Source organism: Naegleria fowleri (genome assembly GCF_008403515.1).
Source record: "Naegleria fowleri strain ATCC 30894 chromosome Unknown tig66, whole genome shotgun sequence".
Lineage (NCBI taxonomy): Eukaryota > Heterolobosea > Eutetramitea > Acrasida > Naegleriidae > Naegleria > Naegleria fowleri.
Window position 1 is genome coordinate 319002 of NW_025407998.1, and position 26257 is coordinate 345258.

A 26257-nucleotide genomic window follows, 5' to 3' on the forward strand; every position below is an offset into this window, starting at 1 on the left:
CTATCAATACCACAAAAAATTGAGAAGAATGAAAATGTTAATGAGCGATCTTTATTGTGCATTGTTGTCCACAAAAATAGCAGCACCAGTCAACACAAATTTATCAACATCTGACGTCGAGTTGCATGGCATGTACAATTCAGCCACAGTGAATTCACGGTTCGTTGAATAATAAATTGGAAGAGGAAGATTCACAGCAGCAATTTCCTTCTTTTGTCTGAGATCTTCCATTTGTTTTTCGGTTGCCCAAAACACTTCACATGATGGTAACGGAGAAAGTGCAGGAGCAGAATCTGAGGTGATATTGGTCAATGTTTGTCCATCAAATTCTGCACCTTGAACGGCAATGCCCTTAATTCCAACCTTATTGGAAAGGCCTGATACATTCTTCGAGGCCCATAATGCACTCAAAACAGTCAAATCATCTAATTGCAATCCAGACTTCCTGGCAGTTTGTTGTTTGAGAGCATTGAAGAAGATGTGAGGACTGAACATGTTGTTGAGTTCGATTGGCTTGGAGTAGAGCTTGCCTTGTGAAATGAGTGAACAATATTCATGCAATTTGAGAGTCTTGGAAATTACTTCATTGATCCAAGCAGTAACGTTGTTGAATGGACCATTTTCCCATCTTAATTGCCATCTCTCAGGTATAGTGCCATTCATCAAAGACACTCCATTTTGATGGATGGAGGTATCTATTAAAGCAATTCCTTTGATTACATCACTAATCTTTTGAATTTCAGAATCAATAAATTTGATCAATTCCAATGCATTGTCCATCTCCAAAGTAAAGAAGGAATCAACAGGATCTGTGAGAATTTCGTTATTGCGTTTGGAAGATAAAAGAATGGATCTGTTTTGATTGATGAGAGATCCCCACAATTGAACAATTGGAACAAGCTTGGAGGTCCATTCATCTTTGTTGAAAATATTTGCAGATCTAGATCGAGTGGATAATTGTTTGAGATTGTCAATAATCTTGGAACCGAGAGAACTTTGAACCAATCTATCAGCATTGGGAGGTAAGCCAAAAACTACAGGTTGATCAGAATCAGGAAGCTTTTCAATGAATTTGATGTAATCGTCAAAAGAGTTACTTTCTGGTAAATAAACTCCTTTGGTGAATAGAGGTTCCTTGTTGTTGAGAATGTTTGGATTAAAGAATTTAGAAAGATAGACATTCAAAATCTTTGCATCATACTTGTTGTCGATTCTACCTCCATAAATAGCATTCTCTAAAAGCCCAAATATTGTGTTCCATTCAGGATTTTCGTTTTGAATAGCATATCCAATAATATCAGAAGCAGCTCTATAATCTGAAGATGAAAATTCATAGAATTTAGTCCAACCTTGTGGAATGTATGTTCTTCGTTCTTGCACTATTGAGTGGAACCAAGCAAGTAACATGGACAATCTCATTCTTGTCTTGCCATACGATGAAAATTCGGACACATTTTGAGATTCAAAGGTTCTTAACATGTTTTGCTTAATACCTGGAGGAGACTCAAATGTGAGTTTCAAACTTTGTTGAAGAAGGATTATAGGGAATTCTTCATGAGATTCTGTGGTAAGCCATAGTCTAAAGTTTTCATTCACGTCTGACAGAACAGCAATTTCCTTTTCCAATGTTGGAAGCCATGAGATAACAAGGTGCAAATTCTTCAAGAATAACCACTTTCCTTCTCTTGAACATTTTCTCAACAGTTGGATGGCTTCTTCTGTTTGGCCTTGACCCATGGCAAGTTCAATAAAGTTAGCATCACCAACAGTTTCGAGAGCCATCTCTCGAAGTTCTTGAGATGGATCAGCACCTGTAGTAGTTATTAAAAGAATAGGTTCCATACAAGTACTTTCTTGTTTGTAAATGTTTGAAAGTTTTAAGGATGAAGCTGTGGACTTAATATCCAATGTTCTCATAATCAAGTCAGAAATAACAAAGTACAATTGGTCTGGTCGTAACGTCTTGATGACAATTAATTTGTCGGCATAAGAGATTGAGTTATCATTGACAGGGAACGACTTGATTGCGTCTTCCTTTGAAAGAATCCAAGACTTCCATTTCTCTGCATTGTTGAATTGAAGTTTAGAAGAAATATCTGGAAGGAAGGAAACAAGAAGTTGTAAAGCTTTGACTCTATCTGCTGGAATCCAGTTCGGAATTTGGCTAATCGATGATTGTTCTTTCACAACAATGTTACCAATAAAGAAATCCCACTGTTGTGGGGTAAATAATGACGGGAACAAGCCATGTACCATGTGCATACCGAATAATTGTCTGTCAGCTTTGAACAATGATCTAGTCACATAATTAAATGCAATCTTTTGAAGTTCTTGTTTCAATAGAGTCATACGTAAGTTCACATCAGACGCCTTATCAAGTTTTGAAGTTAAAGCATGATCAAATAACTTGATAAACGAGGATAGACTGAATTGATACATTGCGTTGATATTCTTCATGTCTGTCATAATGAAAAATAGAGTACTACCCATTTCTGCAAAAGGTTTGTACTGATTTCTTTTGGTTTCTAAATCTTGCATAATCTTACTTGACTCCTCCAAACTACTCATGATACTCTGACTCTTTTTCTTAATTTCTGCCAACTTTGCGATGAGAGACTCGTTTTCTAAAAGATTACCCTTTGAAGATGCAAGCTCGTTTAGCAGTTGTTTTTCCAATTCACTTAACTGTATCTTATTTTCTTCTTCTTTCTTGAGAAGCATGCTCTTCTTTTGTTCAATTTCTGGATTTTCATGTTGAAGAGTTTGGCTCAATAATTGGCCTTCAAGTCCAGACTTGGTGACTGTAAAGTTCACAACAGTAACCAATGGTGAAGAATCAGGAGAAAGCAAAATATTAGGATTTCTTGTAATCAAGTATAACTTGAAGTCATCACTATAATCAACAGTTTTCTCTCCCACTACTACTGACTTTCTCGTTCCCTGAACAATAATCTCATTTCTAAGCAATGGATAAAGAATTGGATCGATATGATCCACTTCTTCAATGATCAATGTTTTTCCGAATCGTACTGACAATTCCAATGTTGTACTGAATTTAGAGTCATTTGGAGTTGTGCATTCAATACTCTTGTTCATCAAGTGAGTCTTTAACCATTCAACTGCTCGTTTTGAAGGATCAATGATGAGAGGATGTTTGATACTCTCGAGTATAACAATGGCATTCTCTATAGATAATTCATCTCCAGGTAATCCCTCGCTCTTATACTTCAACATTTCACTTTCAGTGCTCATAAATGATCTAAAGTCAAACTGTTTGAGCCCTGCAATTGGTTTCCATTTTTCAATATATTCTTGTCGAATGTTTTCAGGAGCATCAGGAAGGTAAACCATGAATGCAGACGCAAGCAACGCCTGGTATGGCATTTCCTTCATTTCCTTAGAGAGAGCATCGACTTGTTTTTCCCATCTATCCTTTTCTCCTCCCAACTTGCCAATGAGACTCTTAGCCGATGAAAGAGTCTTTTCAGCTTGTTGCAATCCTAATTTCAACGATTCTGCTTCTTGTGTCTTTTGTTCATACTCATCCTGCAATGATTTGACCTTTTCATTAAGAGCATTGAGTTTTGCTTCACATTGAGAAAGTTGTTGATTCAACAAATCTTGAGATTTTTCAAGAACTTCCATTTCTCTTTTAAGAGGACCTACTTGTTGGAGAACTTCAGCATATTCGATGTTTGCTTTTACCCATTTGGCAAGAGGAAGGGCAGATTTGCTGCTTCTAGCTGCCACCTCAGGTTGGAACGATTCAGCTCCTTCTCCGTTAACATACTTTTTGACATCTTCGAGTGTTTTTTTGTCAACAGATTCAGCATTAAAGCCCATAATTTGTTCTTTGACACCCATACGATTCAAGAAATTCTGAATTCCTTTCCAAGAGTAATCTTTCTGACCCATTAATCTCACCACACCTTCCATAATTTGCCTAATAGTGACTGGAGGCTGAGCAAGACTTTTGATTTCAGAAATTTCTTTTGGACTCAAAGCAGCAACGGCTTGTTTAGCACTGTCTAGTAATGGTTCTATTGAGCTAAGTTTTGAATTAATAATTTCTTTCTTTTGATTCAGTTTCAACTCCTCTTCTTTCATTTTCTCTTTCAATTTTTCAATGTCACTTTGTTCTTTGACGGATTCTTGCATGCTCTTTTGAATTTCAACGAGGGCCACTTTCTTCTGTTCTTGTTTTTCGTTGAGTTGAATCTTTTGTTGTTCAGCTTTTTTGGACAATTCATCCACACTCTTAGATGCTTCTTTCAACTTGGAGAGACCCTTGTGCAAGTGATCTTGTTGCTCTTGTTTAACTGTTCTCTTCTTTTGAAGTGTGATGTTGAAGGTGTCAATAAAGTTAATAAAGTGAAGAGGTGATGCTCCTCTATCCTTGCTTATTTCGTGTATTTGGACAAACAATTGCAAAAATTCGTCACTCTTTAAAGAAAGAGACTTTAGGTCATTTTCATCAACAATCATTTTGGGAATTTGTTGAATTCCTTCAGTGGACCAGTTATCTTTCCAAATAATAGAGCATTTGGTGAAAATAGCCGGATTGGACCTGCATTTCAAGTCAAAGTCTTTGTTGTCTGGATCCATAACCAAAATTACTCGCAAGTTGTTTGTTACTCTCTTAATCAATGAGCTATATGCTGAACTTGGCTGATTACTTTCGTCTCTAATGGTTGAAAGTATGATTTCTAATTCTTCCTTGGAAAACAACCCAGGAATTTCTCCAGAGCTTAACAGACTGTTGACATATTCAAGCAGAGCCAATTCTCTCATGTTGTGATCTTCGAGTAGTAGGCATATTTTTTCATTCTGAGCAGCCTTTTGTATGATTGCTTTGATGTCGTTTTTGAAATGCTTCACAGAGTAGCCAACGACCATCTTTGGTGAATAAAGTTCAAATTTCAAGAGATGACAAACTAAGGCGACAATGTCGCTTGTGCCAATGCCTGGTTTTGTAACAAGAAGTAATGAGCTTCCATCTCTGCACAGCACTCTATCAATCATAGCAATATATTCCACAATTTCAGGAACAAAGAATAATCTCAGCGGTCTATTTTCTCTTTCAAAGCTTTGAATGGCAGTCTTTTTCAAGGTACTTCTTTTTGCTGTTCCTGAATATCCCAAAAAGTTACCAAATTCAAGAGTTTTGGCAGGACAAAGAATTTTCTTTTTGTCTGTTGTAGCAAGACTTGTGAATAAAATTTTGCCCAACATTTTAGGGGAGTATCCAATGCTTTCTAATTTCATGTGAATAGCTGATTCAATAGTGTCAAAAGCAGCTACATCCTTCACTAGTTTATCTCTAAATATTCTTCTTGCTTCATATGTCCATGCATCCAACAGTTCTGTGCATCTGTTGCTTGTTGAAGGAATACTAAAGTTAGACAGCCCTAAAATCCATCTTATCAAATCTCTTGGTGTGAATTGGTAATGAGCAAATTCGTCTACTGTAAATTTCTTGGTTACATTATCATAAAGTTCTATCATAACCTCGGTTAGCAAATCAATGTTTTGGCTTTGCTTCCAAATAGCGTGGCCAGCAAAGTCTTTAGAAAGAGCAGCTTTTAGATATGTAAAAACGATTTGCTTCAATTGTTGCTTGTCCGTATAGGACATGTATGCTGTTCTTACAATAGAAGTAAATCTGCTTGTTAGCTCATACCTTCCAACAGTGGTCGCAGGATTCATTGAAGCTACAATTTGAATTCTTTCCAAACCAATCCATTTCAATTCTTCATCATAATAACCATTATAAGTTATTAATTGTTGCAAAAATGAAATCAGCTGAGTAGTTCCATACTTGTCAGGACATGGTAAATTAATATCTTTTAAGTAGAGTATTAATCTCTCTCCTTCCTTTGGTCTCAAAACCCTACCATTGTTAGTTGTAAATATAGCACATGTTTGATTTAGTTTTTGGATTACATGACTCTCATTTGTTTGTGAATTACAGTGGATTCTAGCAATTTGAATGGAAGGCAATTCAAGGAAAAGATTTTCCAAAAGCATTCCTTTACCTGCACCCTCTGGAGCTAACAAAATAAATGGTTCCATATTTTGCAACCAAGGATAAATGATATCTGTGATTCTTTGGACGTCTACTGTTCGTATCATTGGACAACTTTGAAGATTATCAAAACTAATATCTCCAGAGTCATTAAAGGAATACTGAGTAAAGCATGAATCCTCTTTAGAGTAATAAAAATCAAGTGGTCGTCTCAAATCGACTCCACTCTCGCCACACAAAGTATAAATATCTTTTGCCAACTTTTCTCTAGCTTTGATGTTTAGAGATGCACCTAATCCACGAACAAGTGCGCATGCAAACTCGCCTTTGCTTGAAATATCCGGGTAAATGTGTGATAGTCCATTCATGATGATGCCCATATTAGTAGTCTCAATTATGAACTCTGATTTGTCAATGTTGAAAACTATTTCAAGAGCTGAGTAGAAATAATTATCGATCAAAGACTTGACATTATCACTCAAATGTTCGTGACTGTTCATCCAAGCACTAACAAAACTCTTTACGTCTACATCATTATCCGATAGAAATATGACACCCATTCTACTAACTGTTGCAGGAGAGGCAAATTTTAGACTGTGAGTTTCAAAGATAAAGTTTACATTGGAACCAAATTGAATTCTCTCTCCAGAAGGCATTGTGAGTAAGTGGTTGTCATCCAACACAGAATTTAAGGACTCTACCCATTCTGGATCAATATCACCATCACAAATCATCCATGATATGACATCTGGCTCTTCTTTGAGAATATTTCTAGAATTTGCAGTAATAATTCCATCAAACCATTCTCTTGTGTCCATATCCATATGACCCAAAAGTTGATGTCTTGGCATCGCTTTTGGATTAACGACGTACGTTTTCATCTTTTGGTTGATCTTTTTTAGAGCCTCTGAAAGTACATGCCAAATGACGCTTTTACCAGATCCACTTGGACCAACCAAAACTACACCCATCCTTTGTTTGCAAGCTTCATAAAATTGAACAATTTTCTTAATCATGTTTGGTATTGGAACGAGACCCATTTCATTCATTACATCCTTAATTGCTTTTTCAAGTTCAATGTATGAGATGTCTGGAGAATCAACGCCTGGGAATACATCCTTGATGATACCGTTAAATAAAACAGCGTCTTTGTGAGTAAGCTTTGAGAGTGTGTTGACCCGTAGTGCCTTGATCACGATTTGGGCCTCCGTCTCCTTGCTGATATTTTCGGTGTGTTTTCTTGCTTGTCTAATTTGAGATCCACCAATGTTCAAAATTGTTTTCAGAGAACGTAATCCCCAATCGTAGTGCTGTTGAGTACTCAATAATTGCTTACTGAGTTGAAAAACGCTTACAATTTTTTTTCCCAAGTATTTGGCATGTTGGAAGCCTTCAGAAAGTAAAATCACTTCAGAGATAAGCTCATTGTCAGGAGCAGCCATTGCCACAGATCTGAAAAGTTGTTTCAAGTTATCTGGTAGTTGACTTCTACCTCCGTATCCTTTGCCTGCAGGATTGAGAGTCACAAAAATACCTGCGTTCAAATTCACATTCACCTTATTGCCGAGTAATTCTATTGGCTTGGTTGATTTTTCCTTAATTGCAACTTGGATTACTTGAATTTGTTGGGAGATTGCTGACAGTTGATCAGGCTTCAATCTGTTAAATTCGTCAAAACAACCCCAAGCTCCGCATTTCACCAATCCTATAAATATTCTACCCATGCTGTTAAAATCGATACCTTCATCACAATTGAAGACAAGCACCTGACGTCCAAATAAATGTCCAAGAGCCTTCACACTTTCAGTTTTTCCTGTTCCTGCAGGTCCATAAGGATTGCCACCATATCCTAAGAGCATTCCTTGTGTTAATGTCAAGTAACACTTGTCAGTGAGCGGAGTATGAACAAGTTTGGCAACATTTCCTTGATATTCATAAGTATAATTAAATTTAGCATTGCTCATCCTAATAACACATTTTCCATTCTCAATGTAGAATCGAAGCTGTTTCTGCCAAACCCAATGTGCCACTGAAGTTACATTAGCTTTGATTAAAGCTTCAACAACGTCAATGTTGTGGATTATATCTAAAATCAATGCTTTGACTTTCATGGAAATAACCTCATCATCCTTTGCATTAATGGCAGTAAATTGGTTTAACTGATTTTTCAGACTTGCAAGAAGTTGTTGCAGAGTCTTGTTCTGAACGGCTTGTTCACACTTTCTTGTGAAATTGATGCTCTCTTGGAGGCAAAGAATTTGAGATGGAAAAGCGTCAATATCGAATTCTTTTGACTTATCACATTCAATCAATAGTTGCTCAAGAGTTTTGAACATTTGCTGATCCAAATTAGATAACCATTGTTCAACTTTGTCTGTAATTTTAACAGGCTCTTTCAATTGGACAATCTCACCCTTAGAGCTACACATAGCAATAATTGCATCTTGCTCCTTATTAAACTGTACCTTGTAAATTCCTGCATACAACTTTTTTAAGTGAGTTTGAATCACTGCTGGATTTTGGGCCTGGCCAAGAATCTCTAAGAGATCTGAATCTCCAATAAAATAAAATCTTGGATACGCACTTCTTTTTTTCTTCCAAGAACTTATTAAGAGCTTTTTGGCAAACATCTAAACCTTCAGAAATGTTCTTCAGTCTATCCTTTAAACCAATAATTCGTTCTAACATTACCACTCTTCTGCCAATAGTTCCCTTATCGTTAATGCTGTGGATAATGTCAACATAGTCTTTATCAATACGATTGAATCGTTGTTGTTCCGAAGGTAAGGATCCTCTTGAAAATATAGGTTCCAAATATAACCACTTTCTTTGAATATTCATCAAAAAGTCAATAAAATCAGCTAAATTTGTGAGCTTTTGCTCCCATGACCGTATTTCTTCTATAAATGGATCTGCCCATTGCGAGTCTTTGATAGACTGTATTAACGATTGATTGTCTCCAATTTGAGTCAGTAGTTCTTTCCAATCTTTGATAAGGTGTAAAGTTTTTTGAGTTCCCTTGTATTCAAAGGTTGAAAACTCTGTTGAAAGTCCCCATGATTTGAGTTCATTTAAAGCATCTCTAATTTGTTGCTCTCCAACGGCTCTAGAGCTCAACTCCTTAATGTTGTTAATCTTTTCCATAATAATAGAAGCTTTTGGAAGCAGATGGCCAAACTTCAATTCCTCTACAGTTACCTTCTCTAAACCAATGAGCCGGAAAAAGGAATCCCAATGCTCTGGTTGCCATCCATCTCCAGTAATGAACTTGAGATAATCTTTGAATTGGCTATATTTTTCAACCTCTTCTCTAATATAAATGGTGATACTATTCTTTTCCTTCTCTTTCAAATCATTAATCCAGTCCAATACAAAATCTTCGAAGGTAAATATTTGTTTTTTAAAAGTAAGCCACTCTTGGGAGGTGAGCTTTTCGAGATCGCTTATGTATTTTTCATAAATACCCCAAATCTTCTCAAACTTTCCAATATCTTCATCCAACTCAGAAATTTCTTTTGGAGGCTGAGTAATCACACCAAAGTAGGTACATTCAGTTAAAATTTCTTCCCCTCTTTTTCTGAGCTCTTGAAAAGATTCTCGCTTTTCTTTGATGAATGATATTTGCTTCTTGGAGGTAGCCGCATCAACAAAGCTATTATCTTTTGGCTTCAACTCGTGCCATTTGTTAGAAAACTTTGTTATTTCAGTTTTAAATGAGAGTAATTTGGATTCCACTTCTTTTTGAAGATTACTTGTTCTGTCTTTTAGGTAGACCTCGTGTGCTTGGAGATTATCGTCAAACTCATTCCACTTCTCTTTGATATAGGTTCCATCCAGAGCTACACCTGCAACACTTCTCAATAATCTATTCTTTTTCTCAAAGTTATCAAACTCAGCATAAAAAATTGATTTCTCCTCACTGATTTTTCTACACGCAGCGTGTGACTTTCCAATTTCGTCCATGGATTGTGGATCTTTAATCAAATTTTCTAACGCCTGATTAATAAATTGTTCAATTACGTCCATGTGCTTTTGAGTCTTTGTTCTCAAGGTTTTAACTAGTAAATCTCCCAATTTTTGGAGCTGATCTTGTAGAGTTTCTTTGATACTCTCTGTTGACACCGAAATACAATCAATGCGAATCACATTTTCGAGACGTTCGATTTCCTTTCCTTTTTCTTTGATCATCCTGAAGTTTGCCTCCCAATGATAGGTTTCATTCAAATTTTCTGTGGCTATGTCTTCTAGCTCATTTTCAACCATACCCAGAATTACAAACTCAGAGAAACGTTTTTTAACTTTTGCTAACCTTGTGAAAAGCAGAGTAGCCTTATGGTAAACTGTCTTAATACCTTCATTATTGGTGTAAGTAATGTTTTTGAAAATGTCTGTATCACTTAAACCTCTAAAAACAACAGGAAAGGCAATAAAATCTCTCATCTTTTCGTAATATGTCTGTTTGATTTTCTCGAAACTTGGAGAGAACTGAACTCTCTTATCTTTGAAAACAAGCTCACATTTGATCTCTGGTAGTTGCTCATTTAGAGTTTCCAAGCCAACCTTGTATTGATAGTCAAGAGCTTTGTAAATGTTGTAGTCCCAATGTGTTTTCCAGCTTTCCATATTTGAGTAATTTTGTGTTTTAAGGAATGAAAATATTTTTGCAATTTCGGTGACCTTCCCTGTCCACACTTCCTTTTCCCTTAAGAGATCAATATTCATAAGTTGAGATACTTTATCACCTATCAAAATGTGATACTTTCTCAATTTTCTGTTTTCAGAGGTAAACTGCTCAGCGGCGTTTTTCAGTTTAGCGATATACTTCTCTCCATTCGCTTTGCTCCAAGACTTATCCTCTTTTTGGAATTCAAATATGACTCTCTCAAAATTGGAAGCAGCATCTATTAACATACTGGATTGACTCTTAATCACTTGTGTGTGTACATTATTATAAAAATTTGCAATCTGTTTCAATGCAATGGCTTGAGTATAAAAATCTTTTGCTTCCTCAGCCAATTTTTGAACTCCTTGAGAAATACCAAAACCTAATACAGAGAGTTGTCTAACCTCTCGTAGTAACGAAATAAGTCTCTCGTTATAATTTACAACCATTTTCTTATTTTTATCCAGGCTTATCATGGAACCTTTGAGAGATAATGAATCTTTTGATTTTTCAACTTCTCTTTCCCACTTTGTTTTTTCAGTGTTGATGAAATTCTCGACCTCCATCTGAATTGAGCCACATTGCTCTTGCAGTTTTTGAGATTCAGACAAATCGTCCAAAAAAGTAGTTATCGTAATCACTGTGGATTTTAACTTTTCCTCGATTTGCTTCACTGAAACAATTCTTGAAACAATGTCATTAGTAGATATATTTTTGTCGTATTTCTGATTATCCAAATCGGCCTTCAAGGTTTGAACATGGGAACGCAATTGGCCCAATAGAGTTGAACGTTCTTGAGTGAGTTCTCGTTTTATGTTCTCTCGTCTAATCAAATCTCTGTTCTTGTCAAACTCGAGTAGTAAGAGCAAAGGTTTTGAAGATAACGCGGATAACTTGTTTCTCAACTTTTCTGCAATCCTCTTTTCGAGTGGTTGGATCATTTCTTCGAATCTGGATACCGCTGAATTCCATGATTGTTCGGCATAGGGTGTGATATGGAGAGGGTTCAACCCAGAAAAAGGAGAAAAGCAATCAAGTTTACAACATTCCTCCGATGATAAATTATTTGCAAGTTGTTCATAGCTACTTCTAATTCTTTCGATTTCTTCCAACCGATGAAGCAGTTGTTGAATAAATAAATCTTTACAATTTCCGCCTTTCCACTTGTGATTTCCGTCAACGGTCCAAAGAGAAATCAAATCATCAACGCTTTTTGTCCAATGAAAACATGTTTCAATGGCAGAGTCAAGCTTTTTCTTGACAGACAAATAATCGTCTCGCCAAATGTCTACCTGTCCTAGTTTCATTTGGATAAATCTTCCGATTGAACTGCCTATAACTTCAATTAAATGTCTCATTCTTGCTTCAGGATATGGCTTCGGGTCAAGAACATCCACCCACAGCGAATCAAGAGCATCTTTGACTTTGTCAATCAGCCCATACTCGCCAATCAAGTCATCTAAATTTTTTTGGTGTAAACTTGAAAAGTCTGCCAAAAGGTTCTTTTGTTCGATAATTTCGTGGATTTGTTGAGCTTGTTCACTTCTTGAGCTCATGTCACTCCAATACTGAAATTCCTCTTGAGGAGTTAAAAAGAAATACTGCTCTCGCTCTTCCGCTTCTCTAATTATTTCAGATGATTGTTTTTGTACAAGTGATTGCAGTCCCATTTCAAGTTGGTTCATTAGGTTTTGAATTGAGGGGTTGTTGCGAGAGTTGTTGGAATTTGCCAACAGCGGCCCATACACCTTTTGGAGTAATTGTAACAAGTCAACTCCTGTCGATAGATCATTCGATAATGATCCGATTTTGACATTGTTTTCTTTACTATCCAATTTCATTTCTTCTTCTGAATTGATTGGACTTTCATGTCTCTTCATAAAGTGTATTTCATTCACGAAATCAACTCCCGATACTCTGTTTGAAATTTTCAACTGTTTCCGAGCATTGGATATACAAACTTTCATTAAATACAACAACACCCAATCATCCGACATACAAACCTTATTATTTTCCAGCAAACAAACTTCCAGAAATGTTTCATTTCCATCCAAAAAGTTTGAAACGCTCTCATCCATATGAAGGATATCCAAAGCACTCTCTCCCTGTTTCGACACTGAAGAGAACGCGACCTTAATCCATTCTTTGAGAATGGCTACTCTTGGATCATTGAATTCGAGCATTATTTTTTGTAGTTGATTGTTGTATGAAGTTCACAGGCAAGCTGGTAATCCCGCCATAATTTTGCGCTTGTTTGAAATGATTCTTGTACGATCAATGATTATGATGATATAAGATCAAAAGGTGATCCATTTGCTCGTTGTGATGTAAAAGATGTGCCAACTGTCATGGAATTTAAAAAGTGTTTGGTCCTAATCGAAGTAACAGAACAAGAAGTTATGGCAGCAAGATATTGCAAGATAGGTTCAAAAAATCAAACACCACTCCTTGAACCACGTGGAGTAGTCGACGAATTGATGATCCGATGAACGAAATCCCGATCGAAATATTTCGAGGTTATATTCGTGTGGTTGAAATAATTATTGATAATAATAATCATAACAAATGAATTAATAATTTTCAGGTTTTCATTAATGGATGTAATATCACAATTCACATGATCAACCAATTAATTGTTATCAAATTTTGTAATTAATTAATTTGCTACTTTTTGGTTGAAGGAACCTCCGAGTCATCTTTGATTGTAATTTTGATTTGAGTGACCTCCTTTCTATTGCTCAAGTAATTCCAAACCAACAATCCAGCAATTGCTGTTCCCCAAACACCAGCTTGATATTTCCAATTCATAAATTAGGCTTTGATTGAATTTTTTCGGAACTTAATTCTGGATTGAACGACCACCAACTCAAAAGAGACAATGAATCAAGGCTTGAAGTTAAACTGGTCTTTCATCACTCCTGGTGATGATGATGAGGTTTTGGTGTCGAGTTCGGAATATTGAGATCGATAGTCAAATGTGTTTCTCTCCAAAAAATGGAACTATAAAAAGCAAAATATTAGTGAGACCATTAATGATACAAAGTATTCCAACGAAAAAAGTTGAACAGAAGAAAACTCTTTTCCTCTCTCTTTACAATGCTTCTCAAGAAACTCAGTAACAGTCAGTTTATGACAACAAGCAGAATCTATTCAATCAAATATGCCAGATGTCATGTCTACTCAAACAGTTAATCTCAACAAGTGGACATTTGTTGCCTTAATGAAAATCGAAAATATCCTCAAGTTCAAAAAAGAAATTTCAAATTCATCATTCCTTGTTTTTAATCATTGTAAAAATCATTGCTAAAGTTGGGCTTGATTTTCTTTGTGGTAGGCAATAAAGACGTGTGTTGAGGTTTCGTATTAAATGTGACATTATTAGGCAGTTGAGAAATTTTGTTTCCAATTTGCAAACCTTGTTCTGGAATATATTGCTGTATTGATTCCATTTCTGAATTGCTTGCTTGTGAGTCTTTTGAACTACCCGCAGTACTAGTTTTGATTGGAGTGTGTAATGATTGGTGAAAGAGAAATGAGAGTAATGGAAGTGGTTTTTCATCTTCTCCATACATATCATTTAACAATGCAATCTCTTCACTCGTGGAAGTACCAAGAATCTTGTCCAAGTCCATGTGACCATTGGTTTTATAAATCTCCTTACTTTTCTCAATTTTTTCTTGTCTATATTTGATCAATTCTTGATCGAGTATTGGAGTAACCTGTTGTTGTTTTACATCTTGATCCTCCATAAGAGACTCAGTGTTTTTTCTGTTACTATCTTCGTAAACGTTGTCGTTAAGAAGATGATAAATATCATCTCCTCCAAAACCTCGATTTATATCATTTTCATCAAATGGATTGATAATAGTTGGATCTTCATGAAGTTCTTGAGTTGATTCATCATGATCCAACTCTCGTTCCTTCTCATCGTCGTCAAAGAGTTCATCAGTTTCATCCTCACTGTCAACAATGACAGCTTTTCTCTTTCTTTTCTTTCCTTTTGAGGGAGAAAATGTTCCTTTTAATGGTTCCACAACAATATTTTCCCTTGAAACTGCTGGTACAATGTCATCTGGTACCATTCTCATACTGTTCTCAAAAAACTACAAATGTAAGTGTTATAAGTCCTGTCAAACCCAAACACAACAACACTTACTTTAACTTCATTGCTGTAGGAAATTTCTTTCATGGCGTCAAATAATATTCGTTTCTGTTGAATAGCTCCTTCATAGGCAGAACGTTCTTTTCCTTCTGACAACAATGCAACAATGTTTCCCTTTCTTCTTCGACCTGTTCTTCCCACTCTCTGAATGAAACGTGTTGGGCTACCCACCGTGTCATCTATGAAAGGTATGTGAATCGGAGTGTGTGAAATGTCTGTGATGAGAATGTGTGTAATTGGAAAAGTTGAAAACTTACATAGTACAATTAAATCCACCTCACCAATATCAAGTCCTTCCTCACCGATTTGTGTTGCCACTAATACGTTAAAAACTCCTTTTCTAAAGTCCTCGATAATTGATTTTTGTTTTTTTTGATTAAATCCTTTTTGACCTTTTCCCTTGCTTTGTCCAATGAAAGGAGAAACTTTAAGAATTCCATCATGTTTACCCAATATATCCACAATAAGATCTACTGTTTTTCTGTACCCTGAGAAGACGACAGCTTTGGTGGTGTGTGTTGCAACTGTGTTGTCTTTTTTTGTGAAATGTTCTAAAATTACTTCCTCTAATTTCTTTAGCTTGGGATGTATATATCCCTCTTGAATTATTTTCTCAGCCGTCTGTATCATGTTCTTGAAGAGCGGTTGTTTGATGATTTGATTTCTACTTTGAAGAACATTTTTCTTTTTTGTGTCTGTTGTGTCAGTCGACAATGAATTCAACGCATCCAAAAACAAAGTCATGTCCTGGGTATGTAAATAATACAGAGCATTGTAGAGTGATATCAGTACACTAATAAATTACAATTCAATATGAGTATCATGCGATTCAAGGGTTAAATTGGTCAAAATTGCTGAGTCTCAATTACTTACTTGAAATCCCCCATATATTTGTAACTGTCTTTCTTTCGTACCATATAAAATCCTTAAGATTAAGCATCATAGCATACCATCAATAATGTTCTTTCTGGTAGATGTAACGATGAACTTACGTTTCATTGAGGTGAGTAAGGCTCCTTTGGAAAGCGAGGACGGATCTGCTTGATATAAAGCACCAACTTTAACAAGCTTTTCGAGAAATGGAGTAACCAGTCTGTAAAACAGAGCTATTGGAGTGACATTCAAATTGGAACTTTTAGAGATTTATAGGATACTTACTATCAATAATTACTGAAACTCTATCTCGATTGCAAATAATTATTTTGGTTTCCTTTTCGTGAACATATTCTGCAACATCCTTATCATTTTCATCTCTCACTTCCACGTGTGAAATTCGTAAATTTGTGATTACCATTTGGATGGCTTCGTGATTTCTTCCAGGTGTGGCGCTAAGTCCTAACGCTCTCCAATGATCACTATATTTTCCAATGAGTTTCGCAACTACACAATAGGAGTGATTTCCTGTTGCTTTGTGAGCTTCATCGAAAACTACAAGTACAATGCTTTTTGCAGGGCAAATCTTCTTTTCCAAATCCTTCATAAGCAAGTTCAGTCATCCAGACAATTTCGATATGATTTAGTACCTACCTTTTGAACGCATTCAGGTGTTGAAAAGAATACTCTTTTGCTTTTCCACAACTCTGCTCGTTCTTTTGGAGCTATTTTACCCGTCAAACAGACAGTTTCATCTTCTGGTATTCCCATAATATTGTAACATGCATTAATTTGTTGTTCTACAAGAGAAACAGTCTGATAAAATTGTTACAAATTCGTTGATTCAGAGATTGTTGGATAGAACAAAAACTTACATGCGCAATAAATATGATTTTTCCAGTTGGAAACCATCGATGAAAGTTGTACATAATGACACTAGCAATTAAGGTTTTCCCTGATAAAAGTAACGTGAAAATCATGATTAAGAGTATTCAAACATTATTTAAATTCAAATAATGACATTTGAAATGTTGTCAACAACACATACCCAAACCAGTTGGCAAGCATACAAGCGTATTAACAAATAATGCCTTTTCACAAATCTTGAATTGATACGTTCTTTCAGCAATATTCGTTGGGAATATCCAAGTCTTTGCTGCTTCCAAGTCAATCTGAGGATAATCTCTCTTGTTATACTTTAACCATTTTAGCCTATTTCTCTTCTCCTCTTCATGTTTTTTTAAAATCAAGTCCAATTCGTCGTCATCAATGGCAACCTCATCCATGGAATGGTTGGTTTCATTTCCATTGCTTGTAGATTGGTGAGAAGGATCGGATGAAGACGATTCCTCTCCTGAGGAGTTTCTTGTCGTTGCAAAATTGAGAGTACGTTTATACAATCTCAATCCGGTCGTAGCAGTGTTATTGTTTCCCGATGACCCACCATCACGATGTTCATCTTGATTCGAGGAACTAACCGTCCGAAAGATCGAGGACGGTCGTTTCGACATTTTTTTCTTCTATCAAACAATAGAATTTTTTCAGAATGGTACAAAGTATATACCATTCTCCTCGTCTTAGCCACCTCTTTGATGATCAAGGCGAAACAAATCCGACATTGGGTTTTGAAAATGCAAACGCCCAAAACAAGTGTTTTTGTAAAAGGGAATTGTTCTCAAATTTTTTGTTGAAAATAAAAACACCTCTCACTTCTTCAAAGCCTCCCTCCACAAAATGCCAGCCGAAAACGTCGAACAAGCTGAACAACAAACTGTTGATGAAACCATTGATAATCCAGAAGTCATCAAAAAGTACAAGCTTGGTGCTGAAATTGTTAATGGTATGTATAGGATGAATTTTCATGAATTTTTGAATCTGGTGTGATGATTGAATCTTGTATGAATGAACGGTGATTTGGCTTCCAATCCAAAATTGGTCTTTAATATTAATATCATCATTATCATCTCTTAACAACATATTGTTGTCCTTTCATCAAAACAACTCGGTGCAACAATATAAATTTTCTCTTCATCTGAATGTATTCATCCATCATTTCATCATGAATTTGCAACTTTCACGGCATCAACTCTTCATCCATCTATTCCATCCACAATAATATTATTTCTTTTTAAAACATCTCCTCTCCAACAGAGGCCATCAAACACATTCAAACCTTGTTGAAGCCTGGAGCTAAAGTCATTGAATTGTGTGCTGCTGGTGATGCTTTTATGGAAGATAAGATTAAACACGCTTTCAAAAAGTCAAAAGGATTGAAGAAGGGTATTGCTTTCCCAACTTGCATCAACGTTAATGAAATTGTTTGCCACCTTTCACCACTTGAAAATACACCAGAAGCTAATCTCACATTGAACGAAGGAGATGTTCTTCGAGTTGATTTGGGTGTTCAAATTGACGGATACATTTCATTGGGTGCACAAACCTATGTTTTGACAAGTAATGTTGTTACAGGAAGAGAGGCTGATTCTCTTGCTGCTGTTCACCAAGGAATGGAAGTTGCTCAACGTATGATGAAACCAGGAAAGACAAACATTGAACTCATGAAAGCTCTTCAAAAGGTCGCAGAAACCTTTGGTGTGAAATGGGTCAATGGAGTTTTGTCACATGAAATGAAGAGAGACGTAATTGATGGAAAGAATGTTATTTTACCACACTTTGATGTAGACCAAACTGTCGAAGAATTCAAATTTGAAGCAAATCAAGTTTATTGTTTGGACTTGGTGGCCACAACTGGTGAGGAAGGCAAATTACGTGAAGGTACTGCAAGAGCTACAATCTACAAGAGAGAACCATCAGTACTTGTTGATTTGAAGGTTCATGCTTCAAGAAAGATTTACGAAGAAATCAAGGAAAAGTTCGGAGCTGTTCCATTCTCTGTTAAACATTTAGATCCAAAGATGGGAAGAATGGGTATCTTGGAGTTGTTGAACTACAGAATGATTGATCCATATCCAGTTTTGTGTGCCAAGAAGGGGGAGTTTGTTGCTCAACTTAAATCCACTGTTCTTATTACTAAGAAGCAAGTCCAAAAGGTGACTGGTTTGCCACTTCAAGCCTTCCAATCTGATAAGAGCATTCAAGATGAGAATCTTCTTGCCATCCTCAAGTCTGGTTTGAAAGTTGTTGCTCAAAAGGAAGAAAATAAGATGGACGAAACTGATTAAATAATAAATTATATTAAGTCATTTTCTGAAGATATTGTACCTTTTTGAGCAAAGCAACAGCCCAATCTATGACTGAATGAATATTTTCAACGACAGAGTTGACATCTTCGGTTGCACAGTCTTGTTCGCTGCTAAGCAAGGCCGATTGGGGCACTTGGAACATAACAATTAAATTACAACTCACTTCTACTTGAACAATCTTAACCACCGTTGCAGTAGAAAGCACAATCTCCATGGAGCGAGGTTTGTCATTGACAGCATTCACTGTGAGTGTAATTGGACCAATTTCATTGTTTAAATAATTTCCAGGAAAACTTCCTTCAGAACAAGAAGCACTTACTGATATCAGCAGCATTCGACATTAAAAAGTCTGAATATGCTTGTAAGTCTAAGCTTTGAGTTGTTGAACATAGAACATCCTTGTCTTTGCTTATTAAATCCGCACTAATGATTCCTACTTCGTTCCTTACTACATTCTGTCATGCTTCATAGGTTCAGAAAAAATTCGATACTTACACTCATGTAAAATTATATGAACCATTGAAAGAAAAGTTTCTCGAAGTTTTGTTTGAAATAAATAAGGATCTATCCTCATCACTTGAATATCTTCTATTTTCATTTCGTCTTCTGAGACCATTCCATTAAATCCAATGGCGGTGCAAAAACTTTTTTCTTTTTGGTGATTTTTCAGTGAAGGGAATATTCGTTGTCCCTTAAAATTGTTTTGAGAAACGTCAGGGCTTCGGTATTCATTTGATAGATAGGATACAATACTTGATGATGAAGAAAAAGAAGTAGATTCCGAAGGATTTCCGTTGTTGGTGCTTGGTGATGATGGTACATAGTATTTTGTGAAATTAGCGGAGTGAGGAATGGAATTGGAAAGAGTGGATTGATACAACGTTGGCTGTTTTGAATGTCTGTTGAGGGATGTTGCCTCCTCAATATACTTTTGGAGTGTTTGTGTGGCAACAAGCTTTGGAAATTCAACTCCAACTTCAGTATCGGTAATGACAGCACAAAATATTCGTCTGGATCCATCATTAACGATGGTAAGGGCAAGCCTTTGCATCTCGAAATACTGAATGGTATGATAAAGCTCTCTTTTTCCTTTGACTAACACTGCAGTTAATAAAGATGTGAGTAGATTGGAACTATTCCCAACGGGGGCCATAAATTGCTTCTCAAACAATTTGACTCCCGACTCGGAAGCAATAATTAAGTTGTGTATCATGATTTGGAAAAGAAGGAAGCAACATTAAAGGCATCAAGAAATTACTGTTGTTCCACCCTTTCTGTTGTTTGAGATCACTATTCTGCTGTTGAAGGTATTAATGTTGTTGTTGGCTTGTTTGGCTCGTGGGAGGACCGAATTGAGGGATTGAGTCTATTTTTGCTAATTATTCAAAAAAATGAAAAGAGCATCCCGTCTTGTTCAAGCGTCATCATCATCACTAATTGCTTTTCGTAATCAAACAAACAAAAGCTTTCTTTCTCCATTCACTACTATGACCTCATCAATAGTGATTGGACGTAGAGTATCATCCCGATCATCATTGAATTTTATGGGAAATAATTACTGCAATTTTGATAGGAATATCTCCTCTTTGTATCATACTTGCTTGAAGAGCGCCGCAGAAGATAGGAGTACAATGGATGGATCTAGAGACATGCACGGAACTACTGTATTATGTGTTCGTAAAGCTGGTAAAGTTTGTCTTCAAGCTGATGGACAAGTTACTCTCGGTAATGTTGTTATGAAAGGAAATGCTCGTAAATTGAGACAAATCGGCCAAGATGTAATTGCTGGTTTTGCTGGTTCTACTGCGGACGCCATTACTTTGTTCGAAAGACTTGAGTCTAAGCTTGAAGAATATCCAGGACAACTGATGAGAGCTTGTGTGGAAATGGCTAAATTGTGGAGAACTGATAAATACTTGAGGAAATTGGAGGCTGTCATGATTGTGGCTGATAAAAACATTACACTGATTATTACTGGTAACGGAGATGTTTTGGAACCAACAGAGGGAGGAGCTAATGACAGTGTTGTCGGTATTGGAAGTGGTGGTCACTATGCTATTTCTGCGGCGAAGGCCTTACTGGACGTCGATGGCTTTGATGCTGAAGCTATTGCACAAAAAGCCATGCTTATTGCTGGAGAGATTTGTATTTATACCAATACAAACTTTACAAAACTCATTCTCGAAGAGAAAGATGGTAAACTTGAAATTACAGAAAAGTAATTGCTGTCTGCAACGAGTGAATAAGGAGAAAGGATACTATAAATACATACAGTTTGAGCTAGTTTAACTCTGCGTTTTCACTTCACACTTTTCATCAGATTTTTGGCATCATGTTGCTTAAGTTCTGCATGGGTGTTGAGGGCCAGCACGGAACATCCTTAAACACTGGCTTCCAATCGAATAACCTTTCTGCCATCTCTTTATCAAAGCTTCTATATCTTGCAAATACAAAGTGAAAACCAAGAGGTAATTTGGTGTCTGGATCTAACACATCGGCACTAATTGGAAGTTGAGTGAATGGATCAATCACCAGATTATACAACTTAAATCCATAGAAGGGAAGCCTGTGTAAAATTGTTTCCCACAATGAATTGATCTGAATCAAAGATTGAAACATGTCCCTGATAGGTCGCCTTCTCTAACAAATTGTCCTTTAAATAATTATTTCACATAAGGAGGATAAATAGGTCCATAGAGACAGTCACCAACCTCAAAAGGACTTCCATATAGATACAACATGAAACTTGAATTCTTTGCAAAATCCAACATGGAAATGGTTCTACCCTTGTTGACCATCATATCGCAACGCATTCTTTGATTGTCGGTATCGATGTAAACATAACCAAAGTGTTGCAAACTTTTACTGTTGGGATAAGAGAAGAGAATTTCAGCTTGGAATGAAGGGAAAGTGAATGCAAATGGAGCAGTACGTATCGATCGTTCCTGTGCTACTTGTGATGATGACAATTTCACTAAATTGATTTCACATAAACAGATATGGACACGAGAGCCACAACAAGGTGGACAGACATCGGAGAGACATATGTTTTGATGGAGACTATTTTTGAGTCAGAGTCTATTGCCATCTCCTATATTCGTAATGATAGAGCTTGCTTGATGCAAAGAACAGGCACAATGAAGCGCTCACCCAAGTTAATTTCATGACAAAGAATGCAATCAATCGTGATGATGATTTTCAAGAGCGTCTTTGCTTTGAATATCAATCCGATTGTAAATTATTGAAAAAAATATTGTGTGGTGAAGAAGAATTGTCATCGTCATTGTTTTTTCAAATCTTCCTATTATTGGCTTCTCATCATCATCATCACTCTTGCACCTCTTCATGAAGACACCAAGAAATACTCGTCAGCTTCTTGCTGCTCTTGTTCAATCCGGTACAACTCCCAAACAATGTTGTAATTATTCTACTTCGGTGAAAGCCGCTCCTGCTTCATCAAGTGTGCTTCATCAACATCTTGCCTCTCAAACCAAAATTATGGAGAAGGCTAAAGAGAAATATCTTGAGAAGGTGGTACATAATGGAGTAGAATTGTCGGAAGATAGAAATGGAGATAATGCTCAACACAACTGGAGTCTCGGTAAAGCACAAATCTATCCTCAATTTGATGCCTACCGTAATACCGATGTTGCAACTTTGGTGAAAAAGTCTTTCGGACAAGTTGATGAAGAAAAACAATTCTTAAGAGTCAAACAAATCGTCGATCCTAATGATTATCAAAAGCTTGTCAGCCAAGCAAACAAACAAATTTCAACTGGATCATACACTTCAAAGGACGAAAAGTTCCATAGACGTACTCAACGTGAAACTGGATGGTATTTATCACACACACCAAATTCATTCACTCAGGACGGAGCTTTCGGTTCTTCCAATCAACATTGTTGTCTTATTCGTGTTGTTACTGACAATAGCGTTTCTGGATTGTTTTTGAAGAATATGATATTACCAATTAGAAAAACTGCTCCATCCACATTTAGCTATGACTCTCTTATTCTTCATGCCCCAGGATTCCAATTTATTCCACCTCATGTTGTTGAAGAATTTAGCGGACCAACACCAAAAGATTTGGGACTTTCTACTGAACACTTTGTGTTTGAAAATGACCAAACCAATACTTCAATAGTTGGTGGCATATTTTCTTCTTCAGTTTTGCTAGATAATATGGCTTACTTTGGTGCTAGAACCATTTTCTCAAAGTCATCAGCCATTGTTTTACCTTCAGATTCTATTATCAACAAGGACAAGTCATCTTCAACTCTCTTTATTAATTCCAATAATACCCTTCGCTCTGTATTGGCCAATGCCAATGATTTGTCACTATACGGAGCTCACTATAATCTCCTTTCAGATATGGGCATGAGTAGATGCGTTGGTGGTCTTTTACTTGAGGTTGAATCTGGATCTACATTCTTGAACAAACTGAAGAGTGGTGATTTAGTTGAAGAGTCAAATGATGGAAAGAGAGCTAGAGTTATTGCCTCTCCCAAAGAAGGAGTTTATCCAAATATTGTTCACACCCCAAAGAATATTGTATTTGTGGTTGAAGATGCTAACTTTATTGTCCCTCTTTTGGGTAAAGTGAAAAATCCACAACAATTCTTCCAAAATGGATTGACAAGCATTGGAAAAGAACCAACATTCAACAAGTCCTTCACTGTTTTCGGAGAGCAAAGAGCTTATGCTGACCCTCAACAAGTCGCTGAAGCTTTTGCTAAATTCAACAAGGCATCCAATGTGTATATTGTCAACGGAGCATACGACGAAGCCAAGATCCAACAAGCTATTTCTTTAATTTCTTCTGGTGAAGTTGCAACACTCAAGGAAGAGCAAGCCAACTCTATTTTCTCAATTCTTTCTCATTCTAGCATTGAAAACATGGCTTGGAAGGATCGAACTAAATATGCTGCTGCTATTAAGCAACTTGAAGAAAAATTTTTGTAATTGGGCTTTTGAATATGGAATAAACATAGGGCCTCCTTAATTTGTTATTTTCACATGATCATTCGGATTGAATGTGAATCCCAGGATGGTCATTTCGCCAAATTTTCAATCAAAAATGAGCAAATTGTTAGCTGTGGTTATTGGTGCTGCTGTTCTTGTTTCTGCAACAGGAGGTTGGAAGAAGCTTTTCAGCCCAAGAAACGTACAAAGTGCCGCAAGACACATCAGAGAAACAAAAGAAGTGTTCATGAATGAATTGAAAGCTCCTACGCAAGGAGAAATTCCTACAGAGAAGCCACCTTCTTCATACAACTTTACCAATCCATCGGAACCGCTTGCTACCCACTATGAATCAACAGCAAGTAACACACAACAACAAACATCATCACCAAATAATACATCACCACCAACAAGCAATACCACGGAAAAGAAGGATTAATGGTAACATCTATTTAATCATTTACTTTTTCTGTTGCTGTTTAGCTTCTTGTTGCTGCTTTAAAAGCAACTTTTGCTTTTTGTCTCTCTCAACCATTTTCAAATATTGATCAAACTCGAAACTATTGTACAATGATATCATATATTAATCATGGAAATTTGTTTGCAAGCATTGGAATTTTTAAATCATTATTGGATTAATAATTTAGAATGACATGGAATAAATTCATGGTGAGGTACTTACTCCTTTTTGGCTTTCATTTCATCAACAACCTCTTCCGCATACTCTGAAAAATTCAAATCCATTACTTCCTTATTTCCATCATCTTCCATTCCTTCATCTATATCTGAGAATGTGGATTGGAATGAGTCGAACCATTTTTCGATTTCCTTGTTGTCAAACATTTTTGAAATCTTTTCCTTGATCTTTTTGGCTCTCTCACTAATGACTTGTTGAGTTTTAGCTTGCACAGGTGGAGTTCCAATGTTTTTAAAGCTGTCTTTTCCAGCAATAACTTTGAGAGGTTTAACTGGATCTTTGAGATTGAAATCAGTTGTTGACAATTTGCCTCCCATCACGAAATAATTTATGAAATTCCGAAAAGAAGAATCGTTATTCTCGTTGGTTTTGGTGTCTGTGTAGATTCCCATGAACATTGGATTGGTGGCAAAGGTGTGACACAAAAATCTCATGGTTTGATTGAGCTGTTTGAGTTGCAGTCTGCATGACTGTCGGCAATGATGGTCACAAACATGAAAAACTTACGGATTGTAGATTTGAGTTGCCTTATCAAAGTACGTTCCAACAAATATGGTTTGAATACCATGAATTTTTAATTTATCTCTGCTAAATCGTGAGTTGTTGAATCCAAAATAATAATAAAAACTTACATGTCCTCATGAGTTTCTCCAATTCTTTTCTTTGCTCGCCCAATCAACTTGTCTGGGATTTCGGAGCCCTTCTTTCTCAACATATCATACAACTCATCTGATATTTTAGTGAGCACATATTGATAGTATAGGAAATCCTCGAATAATTGCAAAGGTTTTGTCAAGTCCAAAACGATTACGGCAATCACAGTGTGAATATTGTCAGCTGTGATTGTTTCTTTTAATAACTTGATCAGTGATCTTCCTCCTGCCAGTTCCCACATATTTGCAATATAAGTTTTAAGTCCTTCTTCTTTCTTTCCAAATGTAAAATCTAAGGCAGTGCTTTTTTCTGGTCGGTCCTTTAAATAATCTCTCTTCAAAATTCTATGTACAAGACAACTCTTTCCAGACTGTTCTCCTCCTATAATAAATACATTACTCTCTACTGGCTCATTATTTAATGAAATGACATCTTTTTTTGTTTCCAAGATGATGTCCCATAAGGTCTTTACATTTCGGCTTGCCTGATTGGACGAGGAACTGGTACCATTGCTCGTTGATACTCCTCCGTTGGAAGATCCATTCGTAGGTGTTCCTGATCTTCTTTGCTGTATGGAAGATGCAGCAGAACTTGGCGGTCTTCCCATCGGAGCTGTTGCTCCAGGTCTTCGAGAAGCAGATCCCGGTCGATTGGCTGTCATTGTAGGTCTTGGATTGGAGGGTTGAGTTGTTGTGGCTGCGGTCGTTGTTGTTGAACTCGATGATGTTTCCGAAGGTGTATTATTACTATTCGATTGACCTACATTACTACTCCTCCCAATATTGTTGACCTGAGAAGAGGGTGGTCTTGTATTACTGTTTGAGAGTGTGGGTGTTGTAGGCGAATCCATGTTGTTGTTTGTTTTGGTTGTAGTTGTTGAGGGCGGGAGTGGTGATGGACTTGCCGACATTTTTTGATTTGCTGTTGAAAAAGAAAAATCATGACTTTAATATTTATATCGTAATTAATTTAATTGCATTCGTTTGTAATTCATTACGAAAATCATATCTTTTACTTG

At 36.5% G+C, this 26257-nt stretch overlaps 9 protein-coding genes across 9 annotated transcripts; 4 read left to right on the plus strand and 5 right to left on the minus strand.

The window, feature by feature from the left end:
• Window positions 1-51: 51 nt before the first annotated feature.
• Window positions 52-8454, minus strand: FDP41_008955 (uncharacterized protein; the record flags this gene model as incomplete). Its single annotated transcript, XM_044712862.1, has 1 exon — window positions 52-8454. One exon carries the CDS (start codon window positions 8452-8454, stop codon window positions 52-54), a length of 8403 nt encoding a protein of 2800 aa, XP_044557420.1.
• A 25-nt stretch (window positions 8455-8479) lies between these two features.
• FDP41_008956 (uncharacterized protein) lies at window positions 8480-12871 on the minus strand (the record flags this gene model as incomplete). Its single annotated transcript, XM_044712863.1, has 1 exon — window positions 8480-12871. One exon carries the CDS (start codon window positions 12869-12871, stop codon window positions 8480-8482), a length of 4392 nt encoding a protein of 1463 aa, XP_044557421.1.
• Window positions 12872-13969: 1098 nt separating this feature from the next.
• Window positions 13970-17234, minus strand: FDP41_008957 (uncharacterized protein; the record flags this gene model as incomplete). Its single annotated transcript, XM_044712864.1, has 9 exons — window positions 13970-14791; window positions 14845-15029; window positions 15108-15643; window positions 15724-15775; window positions 15843-15956; window positions 16009-16324; window positions 16378-16539; window positions 16599-16678; window positions 16772-17234. 9 exons carry the CDS (start codon window positions 17232-17234, stop codon window positions 13970-13972), a joined length of 2730 nt encoding a protein of 909 aa, XP_044557422.1.
• A 223-nt stretch (window positions 17235-17457) lies between these two features.
• Window positions 17458-18905, plus strand: FDP41_008958 (uncharacterized protein; the record flags this gene model as incomplete). The annotated part of the gene is made up of 2 exons (XM_044712865.1): window positions 17458-17563; window positions 17875-18905. 2 exons carry the CDS (start codon window positions 17458-17460, stop codon window positions 18903-18905), a joined length of 1137 nt encoding a protein of 378 aa, XP_044557423.1.
• A 13-nt stretch (window positions 18906-18918) lies between these two features.
• FDP41_008959 (uncharacterized protein) lies at window positions 18919-20079 on the minus strand (the record flags this gene model as incomplete). Its single annotated transcript, XM_044712866.1, has 3 exons — window positions 18919-19169; window positions 19246-19374; window positions 19422-20079. 3 exons carry the CDS (start codon window positions 20077-20079, stop codon window positions 18919-18921), a joined length of 1038 nt encoding a protein of 345 aa, XP_044557424.1.
• Window positions 20080-20317: 238 nt separating this feature from the next.
• Window positions 20318-21148, plus strand: FDP41_008960 (uncharacterized protein; the record flags this gene model as incomplete). Its single annotated transcript, XM_044712868.1, has 1 exon — window positions 20318-21148. One exon carries the CDS (start codon window positions 20318-20320, stop codon window positions 21146-21148), a length of 831 nt encoding a protein of 276 aa, XP_044557425.1.
• Window positions 21149-22271: 1123 nt separating this feature from the next.
• On the plus strand, window positions 22272-23888 carry FDP41_008961 (uncharacterized protein; the record flags this gene model as incomplete). Its single annotated transcript, XM_044712869.1, has 1 exon — window positions 22272-23888. The coding sequence occupies one exon, from the start codon at window positions 22272-22274 to the stop codon at window positions 23886-23888; it is 1617 nt and encodes a 538-aa protein (XP_044557426.1).
• Window positions 23889-24003: 115 nt separating this feature from the next.
• FDP41_008962 (uncharacterized protein) lies at window positions 24004-24327 on the plus strand (the record flags this gene model as incomplete). The annotated part of the gene is made up of 1 exon (XM_044712870.1): window positions 24004-24327. The coding sequence occupies one exon, from the start codon at window positions 24004-24006 to the stop codon at window positions 24325-24327; it is 324 nt and encodes a 107-aa protein (XP_044557427.1).
• Window positions 24328-24348: 21 nt separating this feature from the next.
• FDP41_008963 (uncharacterized protein) lies at window positions 24349-26149 on the minus strand (the record flags this gene model as incomplete). The annotated part of the gene is made up of 4 exons (XM_044712871.1): window positions 24349-24448; window positions 24571-25047; window positions 25093-25170; window positions 25218-26149. The coding sequence occupies 4 exons, from the start codon at window positions 26147-26149 to the stop codon at window positions 24349-24351; spliced, it is 1587 nt and encodes a 528-aa protein (XP_044557428.1).
• Window positions 26150-26257: the final 108 nt, after the last annotated feature.